This window comes from Lissotriton vulgaris, unplaced genomic scaffold (genome assembly GCF_964263255.1).
Source record: "Lissotriton vulgaris unplaced genomic scaffold, aLisVul1.2 SCAFFOLD_325, whole genome shotgun sequence".
NCBI lineage: Eukaryota > Metazoa > Chordata > Amphibia > Caudata > Salamandridae > Lissotriton > Lissotriton vulgaris.
The window spans coordinates 1247610-1264548 of NW_028243553.1; the positions used below are offsets into that span (position 1 = coordinate 1247610).

The window sequence follows — 16939 nt, forward strand, 5'->3', positions numbered from 1 at the left end:
GAGTGGCCTTGTTGGCGTAGTCCCGTCTATACTACATTCTCTAGAATAGGCACCCAACCTTGTCACTCATTTTCAACATAGTTGTTTAATATCCTAATCTTTTATAGAGGGTCTCTGTGGCATTCCAACAACACCAAATTATAGACAGGCTGGTAGAAGAGATCAGCGACTCATGGTTATTGCCTAAAGAGTAATTTCTCCGCTGGCTTTTTGAGACTTACCTGATATCTGTGGTTGATAATTGATATTTACTTTCAAGGGGAAGACTGTCAGCCTCTCCAAATATGTGATATGGTGCCTAGGGCGAGAGATGTGACCCTCGGCTGAGTCTGGTACGTGTGTGCTCTGACATTAACTATATAGCTGCAAGACACTCTTTATAAAAAATCTCAATAAATTTGCCATTCAGAAGGCAGCTCCTCTCATCTGCTCCTTGCAGTTTGTGGCACAAGGCGGGCCTTCACCGTACACAAGTTTTGTTCAGGCAGATTATCAAGGGATTTTATTAGGAATGGCGCAAACATATTAATTAGATGGTTTTCTTCTATTGACTGATGTCGGATAGAAGGTATTTTCTCCAAGGGACTGGTTTCAAAAAGCCCTTACATTCCAGTGCCACTTGTCCATAATTTTATTATTCACAGTAATCCTGTTTCTCCGAACATGTCATCATATCCCAGTTTGCATCAAGGATCAAGCATTACTTAAAAGGATTTGCTGTTAGCAGGAGGAGGAAATCTATTCGATTCGATTCCATCGTGGTCAGCTTGGGGTTGGGTGAGAGCTGGTATAGTGCCTTCTGTAAAACATTTTACCTCTCTTTTTGGTAATAATTTATGTTTTATGAAGGCTTTATAGTGATGCTGACCTAATTCGCTGTCAGGGTTGCACATGAATTCGGTCTTTGCTTCTTCTGATTGAACCTCTTTGAAGAGGCTACTCTACTCTCCGTTACCTACGATGGTCTACACGCTCTTACTGACTCCTTGGACAGCAGAACTCCTCTACACTTCATCCATCTATAGAAGTCACACAAAATAATAAATGCAGTGCAGTGCGAATAGGCACATGATCATGTTTGTTGTTGTGACTATTTTTTCATTACTTTAACTCAGAGCAACAATATTTCTGTTCAAAGGATCACCCCTTCCTTTGTAAGTTGAACAAGGCTCTGGGTTTACATCACGCAGTGCGTGCGTGTGTGTGTGTGTGTATATATATATATATATATGTATATATGTATGTGTGTATGTAAATATTTTCCTCTAGATTAGGATGCATCTCATCAACCAGCTAAATGTCTTGAACTCAGAGTAACAAACAGTACTTTATCACACTATATATTTACAAAACAGTGTCTCGCTCACTCGTTTTATTCATCAATGGACAGGAATTTTAATTTTCTTTAATAAAGGCAGTTTGCAGTTAAGCAGGAACAGAGCAGTCTTTTTCTCAAAAGTCTGGCAGTTAATCGTTTTATTATTTCACTTTGATCTTGAAATTAAGCAGATCTCATCTTTGACCTCAAGAATTAAATCAACTCTTCTTTGACATTTTAGAAGAAACTATATCAGTTAATGTAATATCTAATAAAAATCCAGCACAGAGAAGATCCTTATACAGTATTCGTGACTGCTTCATTGGGATTATGGCTACAAGACACACTGTGGTCTCATGCAGTCTACATTAAGATTAAAGTGTATTTTGTAGTATTTCTATAGCACTTTCCAACCATTTATTAAAGCCTCATAATGTGTTTGTAGCGGTATGTGCACAAATCCAGGCTGTATTGTGGCATGCTTTCTTTAGATAAGAAAAAAAAAACTTTCTCCAAAGAGAACACAAGGTGTGACAGATGAAATGCAGTCTGTAAAATAATAATTTATTATTACTTGTTTTTTATACATTGCTCAGTACTGGAGTACTCGTCTTGAGGACTGTAAACAACCAGTGTTGACATCCAGTTTAATGGTACTCATTTTAGCAAGCGAAGGAAAGGTAGAAAGTGTGGTTTGTCTTGCCCAGTCGTATAGGTGACTTAAATGCTCAGCAGATTTCTGCAACTACCAATACGTCACTGAGGAATCGTACCGTCAATATGTAGAGTTTACCAAATACATACTTGTTTTGTCATTCCTACTTTGTGAAATAACTATAATTGCAGTTCTATGAAAGCTTGTCATCGCTCATCACACTGAAACACATCAAAGATGTGTGCATGAAAGATTTCCAGATTTTAGAGAAGAGGGCAGAAAAGAACAGAAGAGACCAAACTAGATAACTTGGTGGTGAAGGTGGGAGCATACCATCTGCTGATTAAACATCCAATCCTTAGTTGACAATACATATTAGCAGCCTCGTTAATTATGGCATCAGACATCTTTTTAATTCTTCGCAAGTATAGGAAGTTAAGAACTAGTATCTGTTGCTTTCTGTTAGTCATATACTCGCATTTTTCCATTTAGTGTCTCTTTACCCCATTTTGAAATCTTATAGTCAAAGCATACAGTTTACATACAGTGCTGTCTCTGTGAATTCTATAACCTGGTAATTCTGCCTCCTCTCGTGCTCAGACAGGTATACTTGCCCCCAACTACAAATTGTCTCTTATGCAACTCAAATTCTGACAGGAGATATACCTCACTCCAATATCCGTACATGAAATGGGTTTAAGGAAATATTTTGATTGTACCCTTTGCAGGCTTGAGGATGCAGACTTCCTCCACCTAGCCTGGCAGTGCCCGGGAATAGCAGAACTCTATATAGGTGCATTGCATCATGGACAAGGTGACAAGGGCCCATAACCCTAGGACGCCCCTGATTGCCTTACAAGGCTGTGCTAAAGATATCTCCGTCTGAGTTTGAAAACTCACTGCCATCCCACTTATGCTGGCTAAGAACAGACTGGTGATACACTGGGGTCGTGGCCTCTCATGTGCTGTTGAAGACTAGTTACAGGAGGTCACATGTTGCTGGGACTACCTGGATGCATTCTGGGAGCTGGCTCTGGCCCATTCAGAACATAGCTGGCTCTACAGGGGAAGTGGGCACACCTGAGGTTGAAGGCTTAGATTGATGTCCAATTGCAATGTGCCGCTGCCCGTTCACTGGGAAACGCTGATGACATCCTCAGCAAGGGTGCATGAAGCAGACTGGCGATATACCCCCAGACAACCTGAGCACATGCTTCAATGTGAGCCACCCCAATTGAATTTATTTCTTAATTGTAGGATGGGAGGTAAGAGGCTGGACGGGGTGAAATGGTTAATTTTGAAGATCAAAATATGTCTTCCCATGCTAATGTGGTATTGTCCCGTTGCTGTCCAGTGACCGGTACATGTTGACTTGTATATATGTTGGTTACACTTTAATTTAAAAAAAAAAATACTCTTGCCCATATCTTTTAATGTATATCAAGAACCCTCTTTGTACATAACGCCAGGCAGCCATCATGTATGCACTACAATTCATGTGTGTGCTCAAGATTTGAATAGTTAAAACAGTCTCTATATTTGTAGGCTACTTGAGACCAACCACAAACAGACCATAATTAATAAAATTAAGTGTCAGAGGACACTGATTTCATTTGCATGGTAAGGTACTGCACCTATTATTAGAGTTATGTGCAAATTAGTAGTGCATAGAATATGTGATTAAACAGGGTTGAGTTTGAAAAACCAAAGTGTTCCTAAAAAACAATTGCTCTGTAAATCATAGTTGCGTTGCTTATGAGGCCTCACTAAACTTGTGTTGTTTTAGGGTATTGTGCTACTTACTAGTGGTTTCATTTGATTTCTGTCTTTAATGCAGGTCAGTGTAATGGTGAAAATGCAATCAAGTATCAGTTGCGAGGTAGTTTCTTAGGATCTGCCTGGTTTCTTCTTTGGCCTGTTATCTGAAGTTCTTGAAGTGTAACCAGTGTATTCTGAGCCTCTGGCTGTGCTGCCAGTCCAGCGTATACTATGTTTGTGCAAACCACTCTACTCTCTGATCGCATAGTTTGACGGTTCTCCGCCACAGCGTTCTTAGCTAACCACCACATGAATAGCTTGTACATTTGCTTACGTGGATATGGCATTACACTATCAATTTGTTTTTTTCAGGCTGCATACCTTGTTGGAATCTCTGACCCCAACAGCCAGGCTGGTCACCAAGGGTTGGTGGACCCCATCCAGTTTGCCCGAGCAAACCAAGCTATTCAGATGGCTTGTCAGAATCTGGTGGACCCAGCTAGTAGCCCATCACAGGTAATGTTTGAAGATGACATCGGTAAATGGTGTGTATTACTTTTCTGTCTTTGCTCTTTCTCCAATGTTTAATCTTAGTGTTGCTGTACCCTTTCTTATATTCATTTACTCTTTTGACCATATGAGTATGTTGTACCCAGTGTCCCAAACTGTATGTTCCTATTCCTCTAACCCCTTTTGACTCTCATGGGTACAACCAACCCATGATTCTTCGAAGTTTCACTGTTTCCCCCACCAAATATCACTGCCTTGTGTCAGATCTTTCCTTACCCACAGCTCTCAAGTGTTACAGTTCCAAAAGAGAATAGTTCATGTAGTTCAGACCTTTTCCTTTGCATTTTGGAATTCGTAGTCTTATTGATACAAGTATAAAATTAGGACTACATTTCCAGGAATGTAAAGGCGAAATTCAGACTGGATGCGTTTCTCACGCATGAACCTGGGAAATTTCAGAGCTCTGAACTTCTAGCCCCCAACGTAAACATTTTCCAGATCTTATTGTCCATTTCTTTAAATGTCCCTTCCTTTAAGCCTCACTGTGTCCAACTCAAAGCCACACGTCCTTTAGCCTCATTGCTACAGCCTTGAGCATGATTTTCCACTCATTCAAGTGTCATTATCCCTAGTCCAAATCGCTTCGTCTCCCCTCCACGCTCTGCTGTCTCTATCCTTCGTTTTCTCCAACTTTTTCTACGCTACACTGTCCATGTTTTTCAACACTGAATCTTCCCATCCTGCAAGGCACTTTGCTTCAACTCCCATGTATTTTGCTTCCTTTCCCCACTCTCTGGTGATCCATTTCTCATACATGTTGTATGCCTTCATCCTCATGTTTATTTCCTGCAAGCTCCACTCTTGCTGCTTTCCTCTGCTCTCATACTGTGTGCCAATCCTGCTTCTTCCTTCACTGCTCCCTCTTTGTGACTAATATTTCATCCTCTTTATTTCCCGAAACCCAATTGGTGGTCTTCCCATAGCACTCACAAGTCTCATTGATTACATTAATTGACTTATTTTGTAGGTTTTGTCAGCAGCTACAATAGTTGCCAAGCACACCTCCGCCCTGTGTAACGCCTGCAGAATAGCATCCTCAAAGACAGCCAACCCGGTAGCCAAGAGGCACTTTGTGCAGTCTGCCAAGGAAGTCGCAAACAGCACTGCCAATCTAGTGAAAACCATCAAGGTAATAATTCATCTGTAGAAACTGCGGCATGGTGAAAACCATCAGGGTAATAATTCATCTGTAGAAACTGCGGCATGTTGTCGGTGGACAGATGTCAAGTCACATTCATGAGGGTTTCCCAGATGTTTTACATTTTAGTACCCTTTTTACTAGTTTTATGTTTACTATCTCCAGCTGTTAACAGATGCTACAGGAACTTTAAAGACTTCTTCATCATATGTCCCGCTGAGCTCAATATGAGCCCCTGGGTAGTCACTTCTGCCTTTTAAAGTTGTTTCCCACCTAAAACCTGTTTTTAATGTATTTTTATTCATTTTATGTAGTAAAGACATATTATCATGCAGGAATTTACACATTTCTTCATAACAGCACCTAACAGCTTTTTGGTACATCTGGATGGTGGTTAGGCCTGAAGAACAGAGTGCAGATAATGTATTTGAGTTAATAACAACAGAGACTCCCATACTCACTAATAAGGTCAAAATATTGGATACCATCTTCCATGTGCTTTTAATGTCAGTCCTCAACAAGGAATTGAGTACAGTGCATTTGCTGCATTGGCTACACATTGATATCCTGTACAGAAAGGCTGCATCTTAATTCACTGTGCATGTTTATAAAGGAACCCTAATGCTCTTTGGTCTACCTGCCTGTGGGAGAAAGGAAACAGAGGTGCTAATCAACGTAATCTGAAGCAATCTAGTCTTTCAGCCAGTTTTGGATTTTTTTTGCTAATCCTTCTTCACCAACCCATTGCCACACATCTCTTTTGTAGAAGTTATGTGGTAGCTGTATACTTGCGCAGTGTCAAAGCTATCTCACATATTCCCCAACACAGCTGTCTTCGGGTATGGCCATAGTGCCATCCCTCTCATAAACATTTACCACAAGTGAGCATTGCCAGTCAAAATAAAAGAACCACACTTATAGAGCACAGCATCGCCAGCATCCTATGTTCTCTCCCTTAGACATCTTTCAGCTAGCACATTGTGAGAATAATAGTATCTGTGGATACATTTATAGTTGATAAACCTCTGCCTATTGTTGAGAGAAAGCTCTCCAGTTTGAGCAAAATAGTACGCCTCTAATTGGGGGTTCGTAAACCACATTCCACTTGCCCTTGACAGATCCTAACCTGGGCTGGTTTTATCCTGCATAGAGGTGTAAAGTCTGGTGACGAGGTGTTTATGACTGTGCTTGTTATCAGCCATGAAGGAGTGAAAACTGAGAGGATTCCTGTGGAAATTATGGATACATGGGCTTAACATGCAGTGCAGAGGCAGCAGTGGACAAAAATATATTTAGCAATAAAAGATGTGTGCTTTCCTTAATAAACTATAAGGATAAAAACCTGCATTTGGGGAAAATGTTGCCCATCAAACTTAACCCCAGTTTTATTTGTAGAATTTTTACCTGGTTTGCCAGCATGAGTTGGAGCAAGGTGTTGTATCTGGTAGTTAGACACTGTAGGACTAAAGAAGTTTAGTGCCTACTTCCTTGTTAGCACCTTAATGCCTGCTTTATTGTTCAGTCTCCTTCAGGCCCAGGAAGTACACGCCTCCAAATTAAAGGAATTCAAGGTCAGACCCCAGGTTAGAATGAACTCATGGCCAAGCAGCGAGAGTGCACAATATTTGAATCCAAGTGCTGGAGTAAGCATAGTGGATGGAGCTAACATTAAGCAAGTCTGCCTGTACACACAGAAAGTATTGCTCAAACTCATGTGCTGAAAATCTGCCTTGTTTGCAACTTCGAGTCCGTGTATCCCACTTGATGCAGTGTTGTTTACATGCCGAAGCAAATTTGATTATAAAAGTTGCCAACTGAGCTAGTGGATGGGGGTATTAAGGATCACAGGTAGGATCTGGGGGAGCACTGTCATTTTCATTAAAGACACTCTGCCTCCCAGTGATAGCAGTATGCTGATTCATAACTCTACTTGCTCAGTCATCTTTGCCCATGCTACTTTATTGTCGTCTTGCCCTGGCTACTGGTAAATCTAAGTACACCGTTTTATGGATGCCATTGTAAAGGTTATTCTGACTCACATATTTTTTTAGGTCTCGCATGGCGTACTGCGCACATGCGCAGTCGAGCTCGCAAGATTTTATGTCTCAGAGTGAACTTCACTAGCGAGGGTTAAGCCCCGCCCCTCTTCTCCATTGGCTGGCCTCCTAAACAGTGGCCAGCCATTGGAGAAGAGGTCCTAGTGGCGTTCTTCTTTCTCTTTAGCCCCGTCCTTTTCTGATTGGGTTCCTTGACTTACTGCTGAAGTAAAATGTTTCTTATCTTCTTTATGGCTCCAGATGGCCCCATAAAGAAGATAAGGAACCTTTTACCCCCGCTGGAAGTCGGGACACCCAGTCTGAAAAGGACAGGGCTTAGAGACAAAAGGCTGCGCATTCACCAAACTTGGCCTCTCATCCTTCACAACTTGATAATGTTTAGTAACAATAACACCTATTATTCAAGCACTAATTAAACATTTGTGTTATAAAGATGTCAATACTCCCTCGAAGTCACAGGAGTGGAGTTGCAGGCAGCACACACTTTGTTCCGCTTTCTTTGCGCCCAACGCCTTGTAGACGTATATCTGTGCTTCTAGCAGCTGTTAGCGCCTTGATGGCTGATGTTACAGCCATGGTTTAGCCAGCAGCGAGGAGGCAGACGCAATTAAAGCGTCTTCTGCCTCTCTTGTCTGCGCTGCTCCCTTTTTGTCATCGAGAGCGGGAGACGTTTGATGAAGCGCTGGGACCCAGTGGCTGTAGTTACAGAAGTCAGCTCCGTGAGTTGGCCAAGCGCCTCGGTAATAGGGCGGTCACGACACGTTCTGCAGTAGTTGAAGTGCCTAGAAGCTGACGTGTGCAGCTGGTAACACTTCAGACTATCCTCAGGCCTACCACTGCGCCCCATTAATGAGCCACACGCCAACCTTCCCCGAGTACACTTTGTGGGTGTGTGTGTGTGTGTGGCTCTGTGTGTGTGGCTCTGTATGTGTGGCTCTGTGTGGGTGTGGGTGTGTGTGTGTGTGTGTGTGTGTGTGTGGCTCTCTGTGTGTGTGTGTGGGTGGGTGCAAATGCAATAGGTCTCGCATTTGCGAGAGATTAAGCTATTGGCATTGTAAATGACAATGCCTTTTATTTATTTGTTTTCAAAACCAACACATAAATAAAAAAAATGTCATGTACAATGCCAATAGCTCTAACTTTTGCAAAGGCTAGACCGTTGCATTGTAATTGCTTGTTTAGGTCTTCTTGAGAAAATTGGCTTTTTCTGATTCATTGAAAGGCCTGATAGCCCATCAAAGAACATGATCTCACTAATGACAGGAGGCATTTTGGTAGCCAGGTCTTCAACATGCAGTAGATTATCGTCTGTGCAAATCAATACCAGAAGGTCTCGGGCCAGGAGTTCATTCCTTTACCGGGGAGGTGCTGGGGAGCATAGATGCCAGTGGTCCAAAGGCATTAGCAAACACAGTTGTCGACGAGGGACTCCTGTCTTGATTTTGTCTGGAACTAAAGAAGAGAATGCCTCTCTGTATGAATGGGTTTTATAGAGTGCAACCCAAGATTTTAAAAAATCTGCTGAGTGAGTGTAATGCAGATTTTGCTATTTATAGTACAGATGAAAGAGGGAATGGATGAGGGGATACATAATAAGGTGTAGGTATTTCGAGTGGAAATGGTATGTTGGTAGGAAGACACTTGCAGGGAGGATCCTGGTAGCAGGAGAGCAGCAGAGATACTGAGTTTGGGGGTGGCGATAGAAGGAGTGGTCTGTTATCTGGGTAGGTACCTTTTGAAATGATGTTTTCAAGGAAATTGATTTTAGCTTTTGCTGAAGTGGAGAAGGGATGGGGCTTTGTGGGTATGAAAGAGTTGGTTTTCCGGAGCCTGGGGCATAGCAAGAGATTATCTGGCATTATGGGCCCTCTTTCCTGCGTTTCTTTATTTACAGTCTGGCAGTAATGATAAATGCCATGACATGCTTTAGTCTTGTGGTCATAAATAGTGTGTGCCAGAGTTTGGCTGCCTTGTAGATACTACAGTAAGTCTTAAATGTGATGTGGGTGGACAACAGAGTGAACTTGTTGTACTTCCGAAATTCTATCAAGCTTGTTTTTGCATGAAGCACCTTGTTTAATGAAGTCAAGAGGGTGTTAGGATTGACTGACTGCAAAGCATTGCCTCTGTCCAGACTGGAAGTGATCAGAGCTTTACACCAGGTTTGAAGTCTCCCTCCCATGGGGACACCTTCACGTTGTGGAGCAGAGCTATTTGGTGTCAATCAGTCTTCTTGTGCATGTCATGAGCTCCAAGGCTAAGGGTGTATTGATGTAGATCCCAGGGAAATGGAGCTTTTGAAGATTGTTGGAATGGAGCTCTGAAAGTTCATCTTGGAGAGACTTTATGTTGCCTGTCATGGAATCAGTATCTATTACTGCTAGGCACGCTGCCTGCTTCAAGGATCTCTCTGCTTGGAACATGCCAAGGTCCCAAACCCTCAGCGAAGCGCTGACCATGGAAAACTTCATGCTTAAACTCTAGTCATGAATATGTACAAGTTTCGATCTTTACAGCGACATGAGTTCTGTTGTACTGTAAAATCCCTTCTGGCTTGTGATTGCTGGGCAAAAACGAGGAGACGTATGTGGTTGTTGCACACTCCCCAAATTATTTTTCCAAGATAGCCTTGATGGGAGGGGATCGCCCTGAACTTTCTGAACACTGCTGCTAGTTTGGACTTCTCCAAAATGCCCATATCAAAGGAGAGTATAAAGAACAGTCTACGATCACCACTGCAACCCAGTGGATGATTTGGGTAGAAGAACTATTTTTATTGTTGCTTAATTTTTCCAATATTGTGCTGTCTTTTTAATTAACTTGGTTTGCAACTTTTGGTCATTAATTTCTAACCCGAATTGTTAATGCATTTTGTTGTTACACAAGACACAGGCAACAGGGTTTAGGGAAATATAATTCTAAGGTATTCACCTGAGTCCGCTTTGTGTGTGTGTGCGCGCCCACTTACCTATTAGAGTGGACAGTGGTAAATAACATCTGGTCCCTGGACCATATGCCATAACAAGGCACCTGTCCAATCTTCGTTTCTGCTATGGTAGCAACAGTGACCCAGAGATAGTCGCAGTAATCCAGAATTCCTAGAGGTGTCCGAGGACAAAGGTCATTAACTTTACCTCAGAAAGCAAAGAAACAGATGGCTGCCTCACCCCTACACCTGTGCTGAGCATTGGCAGCAGTGTACAGCTGTGAAGGCAAGAGATTGCTGTACTGCCTGACCATTCCTTGGCTGTAGTTGCAGCAAGCATTGAAATGAAGTTAACCGCAGGTATTGCACCCCTTTCTCGTTGGCTGAATCACGCCCTCTCACATATGGAGGGCAGCTTAGAGGGAAACTGATCCTATCAAAAGAGGAAGGGGTCATGGAGCAGACTTTTTTACAGCTTCCCGAGCACATAGAAATGCTACTCAGCATGATCCATATTTTCAAGACAACTGCTGATGAAGTGACACAAGAATTGTGTGGAGGCTGGCCATGTTTTAGAAGTAGGTCATCCAGCTGTCAGACATTGATGCAATGTTGCTTGACAAGTAGTTTTTAGGAGTGTTTTCTGAAACAGCAGGTACATGCCTGGGGACTTTGTACCTTCTGCAATGTACCAAGTAAATATCCTGTCTGAATCCATTACTATACTCTTTCCCTAAGTCCAGTGAGTGGTGTTTGCAACTGGACAGATGAGGATTTCAGCACGTTTGATGCTTTCCTGGGAAGGATGAGGGCTCAGTTGTGACAGTACCACCTTCTTACACTACACATTGTCTGGTTCTTCTTGTGGGAATTAGCTGCTATTATGTATTAGCCTCCATGTCAGTATGCAGTAGTCCTTCTTTTTAACCAGATATTTTGATAGCTACTGCAGATTCCTCACCTCTAATGTTGACGCACAGAGGTGACACATAAATGCTCCTCCACTCTGTCACAGCTGGGGTGGTGTGCATTCAACGCAAAGCCGCATGACATTCGTTAGTGAGAAATGCAAAAACCACAGTTGATGGACAGAATGCAGAACAATGTCATACATTCTCCCCAGTACAGAGATCCGGGCCTACATCCATCGTTTTTTTGTACTCCACACCACCCCAGTTCAGACATGGCCATATGCAAATCTGTCTGACCCTGTGCCTCATGGGAACAGTCCAGCCTGAACTGCCAAGCCATGCCTTCCCTGGACCGGAAACAAGCTTCTGAGTACTGGTTTCTGGCATTCCAGCCATCTTCAGCCCGGCTTGCTTGAATCCAGTGGTGTGGAGAGCATGGGACTCACGTCTGAGCATACCCATCCCACTCGGGGTGACAAATGCAAAAACCACAGTTGATGGACAGAATGCAGAACAATGTCATACACTTCACCCCAGTACAGAGATCTGGGCCTAAATCCATCATTTTTTTGCACTCCTCACCACCCCAGTTCAGACATGGCCATATGCAAATCAGTCTGACCCTGTGCGTCATAGGAGCAGTCCAGCCCGAACTGCCAAGCCATGCCTTCCCTGGACCGGAAACAAGCTTCCCAGGACCGGTTTCTGGCATTCCAGCCGTCTTCAGCCCGGCTTGCTTGAATCCAGTAGTGTGGAGAGCATGGGACTCAAGTTTGAGCATACCCATCACACTCTGGGTGACAAATGCAAAAACCACAGTTGATGGACCGAATGCAGAGCAATGTCATACATTTACCTCAGTACAGAGATCTGGGCCTAAATCCATCATTTTTTTGCACTCCACACCACCCCAGTTCAGACATGGCCATATGCAAATCAGTCTGACCCTGTGCCTCATGGAAATAGTCCAGCCCGAACTGCCAAGCCATGCCTTCCCTGGACCGGATTGCGGATTCAATCATAATATCCACGGCTAGGAAAAGGGCAATATACCCACAAATACAGGCCCACCTCCAGACAAGGAGAGCAGGAGAATGGACCTACTGGGGAGGAAACTGGAAAAGAGTATGGCAATCAATTGGCGCATCATCAATTCTAATGGGCTCATCAACAGGCATGCATACCAGCATCGGGAGGATGTGGGCGAACTCCTAAAACATCTGCCAGAGCAATACCAAAGAAGGGCGAGCCACCTGGTAGAGGAAGGAAAGAACATGCCTAATACATGCCTGAAGTCAGCCCTGGATGCGGCAGAGACACCCAGAAGGCAGATGATGCTTGTGGTAACAGAGAGAAGGCATGCATGGCTAAGAATTTCAGGCTTCAATACAGAAGTGTAACACAACATCCTAAACACACCCTTCACCGGGGAAGAGCTTTTCGGTGCTCCAGTTGACGAAAAGCTCAATCATCTCAAGAAGGACAATGAGACAGCTAGGTCCATGGGGGCAGTACAGTTTAGAGAAATGAGAATAGGAACACCTTCAAAAAGACCTGCAGGTAGGGGGAGCCACCAACCTGTGGCACCACACCAAACCTTCCAACAGGGTTATCGAGGAGGTAACCAAGGCTGTCAGAAGCAGCAAAACTGGTAGTACCAGCCCCAAGGACAATCCTTTATCGAGGGTGCACACGAGGAAGAGGAAATGGACAGAGAGGGGATCAACAACCCACATCCAAGTGACTTCGCTGTAAGACCAATACACTCCCATTCAACATCTCTAGGGGTGCAGCAAAGGATAAGACAAGAACAAAAACTAATTGCAAACGAACAACAGTACCTCCAGCATATAACACCAGTAGGAGGCAGGATAAAACACTTCTTCCAGGAGTGGAGGAAGATCAGACAAATGGATACAAAACCTCATACAATACAGTACACTCAGCAAAGGAGTGTTCTCATTTGCTAAAAGAAGCACAGGAACTTCTAAACAAAAAGGCCATAGAAATAGTACCATACAAGGAATGGAACAAGGGTGTCTACTCCACCTACTTCCTCATAGCAAAGGTGGACGAAACCTTACGACCAATTCTGGATCTAAGGTTCTTAAATAAGTTCATTAAAAACTCAGATTCAAAATGACATCTCTTCAAGAAGTAATACCCCAGATATAGGAAGGGATTACACGGCAAATATCGACTTAAAAGACGCTTTCTTACACATCCCCATCAACAACAAACACAAACATCTACCAAGATTTATGATCAACAAGACTCACTACCATTTCACAGTGCTGGCATTCAGGCTCAAATCCGCACCAAGGGTTTTCACTAAATGTCTTGCAGCAGTAGCAGCACACTTAAGGAGGCAAGGAATCCATGTATACCCATACCCCGATGACTGGCTGGTAAAAGCAAGCTCATACAACCAATGCAAGCGACACATGCAAGAGGTCCTACAAACACTAGTCCTACTAGGGTTTTCAATCCATTGGGGAAAATCATCAATAGAACCAGAACAGGTGAAGATATTCTTAAGGGCGGAGATCAACACCATACAGGGCAAGGTGTTTCCGAGCATGAAAAGAACATTGGCAACATTGAAGGAGACGCATCTGTACCACAAAGGGTAAGCACTGATAGTGAGGACAGTTGGCAGACTGATGGGAATGATGGCGTCATCCATATATCTGGTCCCAAATATCCACCTGCACTTGAGACTATTCCAAGAATGTATCCAACAACAATGGTCACAGGCAACAGGGAGTTGGGAAGATCTAGTGGTTGTCACGCAAGCAGTACATCAAGAAATAGCATGGTGGAACAAGAAGAACATAACACAAGAGAAACCATTCACACAACCGACTCTTACTGTGACCATCACAACAGATGCCTCCCAGCTGGGCTGGGGAGCACACACAAACACCCTCAAGGTAAGGGAATGTGTGGCCACAACAGGATGCGATAAAACACATCAACTACCTAGAGCTGAAGATAGTGTTCCCACCCTTAAAAGCCTTTTAGAAACCACTGTATGGACACAGGGTACTAATCCAAACAGAGAATCCAACCACCATGTTGTACATCAGCAAACAAGGAGGAACACAATCAGTGACACTATCAGTGCTAGCACAGGAGAGATGGAGATTGGCAATTCCAAGGCAAATAGACTTGCTAGCAATAAATCTACCAGGAAAGGATCAATCAATCAATCAATCACAGCATTTATAAAGCACGCTACTCACCCAGGAGGGTCTCAAGGCTCGGGGGGGGGGGGGCTTGGGGGTTGGGGTGGGGGTATGTTACTGTTCGAACAGCCAGGTCTTGAGCTGTTTCCTGAAGGAGAGATGGTTCTGGATTCGCCGAAGGTGGGTGGGGAGGGAGTTCCAGGTCTTGGCTGCCAGGTGGTGGCACTGCGGATGCGTGGTACGGTGGCAAGGGCGAGGCTGGTTGATTGTAGCTGGCGGGTGGGCGTGTAGAAGGTCATGCGGTCGTTGAGGTACTTGGGGCCCAGGTCGTGGAGAGCCTTGTGTGTGGGTCAGGAGTCTGAAAGTGATTCTCTTGCCTACGGGGAGCCAGTGCAGGTCTCCCAGGTGTCTGGTGATGTGGCTGTGTCGGGGGATGTCCAGGATGAGTCGTGCGGAGGCGTTCTGGATGCGCTGGAGTCTTTTTTTAAATTTGGATGTGGTTCCGGCGTAAGGACAATGTGGAAGCAGACAGGCTCAGCAGACAGACTTCAGTATCCCACGAATAGGAAATCAGTCAACTAGAAATCCAGCCGATATTCACAAAAATGGGGAACTCCGCAAATATACCTTTTTGCAAAACACCATCACGCAAAATGCCAAAACTTCGCATCCAGACAACCGTGCAAACGGTCCCTAGGGAATGCGGTATCGATAAGCTGGTCAGGGACATTTGCCTACGCTTTTCCACCGATACCACTGCTACACAGGGTACTAATCAAATGCAGAATCAGCAGCATGACTTTAATACTCACAGCATCTCAATGGGCCAGACAAACCTGTTTCTCACACGTAATGGAGATGGCACAAGCACCTGCACATAGTTTCCCCACAAGATAGGACCTGTTAACAATGCAAACTTGAAGGGTGCTACACCCAGAACGCCTAAGCCTAGCAGCATGGCTGCTGCAGACTTAGAGTTTGCACACCTCAATCTACCAGTGAGCATAATTGCGGTGCTTAGAGAGGCAAGGAGGCCTACCACAAGGAAGTGCTAAGTAGCAAAGTGGAAAAGATTCACCGAATGGTGCATTAAGGAGAAACTACAGCGAAGGATTACCAAGAAATCAACAGTACTGAAGTACTTGACACACCTACTAAAAAATAAACTAAGCTACACATCACTAAGAGTGCACTTAGCGGCAATAGTGGCTTACAAAAGAGGAGAAACGGGGAGAAGTTTCTATACTTCCCAAGTAGTAAAGAGGTTTCTAGAAGGGTCAAAAAGGATCGCACCGCCAAATAGAATGTCGCTCCCAGCATGGAACCTCAATGTAGTGCTGACTCAATTGTTGAAGACTCCATTTGAGCCTATTCATATAGCAACGCTGCATATGCTTACGCTATAGACAGCCTTCCTAGTTGCTATCACATCACTACGAAGAGTAAGAAAATTACAAGCCCTAACACTGCAAGAGCCCTACCTACAAATACACAATGACAGGATCGTAATGAGAACTGACCCACATTTCATGCCAAAGGTAGTGTAAAGTTTCCACATAAACCAGATAATACAAATATCAAATTTTTTCCAAAAACCAGCCCCCAGCACAGAAAAGGGGTTACACACACTGGACGCCAGGAGGGCAGTAATATACTATATAGAAAAAAACAAAAGAATGCAGGAAAACAAAGCAATTCTTGGTGTCTTTTGCCAACAGTTTTCTGGGACAACCAGTTACCAAAAATACCATTGCACGATGGATTGCACAAACTATACAATTCTGCCACAAACCGACAGGGCAAGAATTACAAGGAGCAGCACATGTTCACTCTACAAGGAAGAAAGGAGCAACAATTGCGTTTCTAGCAAATACGCCTATTCAAGATAATTTGCCAAGTAGCAACATGGCCTTCAGTGCACACATTCACAAAGCACTAATGCGTGGACATTGAGATGAACAAAGAAGCACCAGTAGGACAGAAGGTCTTCCAACACATATTCAGTAACCAACGCTACTCTTCCATCCATCCACCACCAACCTAGCAAACCGCTACAAAGTCTATGCACAGCATAATGAATTCAGAAAGATTCACTCTGCAAAACTTATAGTTTATTACCTGTCGGTGTCGGTTTGAAGCTTTAAGGCTTTCTGGATTCACTAGCGATACCACCCTCCTCCGCCAGAAAGATGAGACAGGAGGAAGACTTTTAAAGGACGATAGAAAGAAAAAAGAATCTGAAGATGGCGATCAAAGGTGGGGGCTTGTCGATTTAGAGACAATAAAAGGTGGTATGTCGACGCCCACCTGGGCCTCGGAAAAAAAAAACCTGAAGAAATACGACAATTCCAGACCCAACCACTAGATGTCGGAATAATTCACAGCATAGTGAATCCAGAAAGTCTTCAAACTGAAAAA

At 43.7% G+C, this 16939-nt stretch overlaps 1 protein-coding gene across 1 annotated transcript in view; it reads left to right on the top strand.

Annotated features, from left to right (window-relative positions):
• The window catches only part of LOC147668304 (talin-2-like), a 1432932-nt gene that overhangs the window by 1156045 nt on the left and 259948 nt on the right, over window positions 1–16939 (top strand). Inside the window, exons 38-39 of the mRNA XM_086948621.1 lie at window positions 4104–4247; window positions 5269–5430. Coding sequence (XP_086804747.1) covers window positions 4104–4247; window positions 5269–5430 — 306 coding nt within the window. The remainder of the gene's footprint in view (window positions 1–4103; window positions 4248–5268; window positions 5431–16939) is intronic.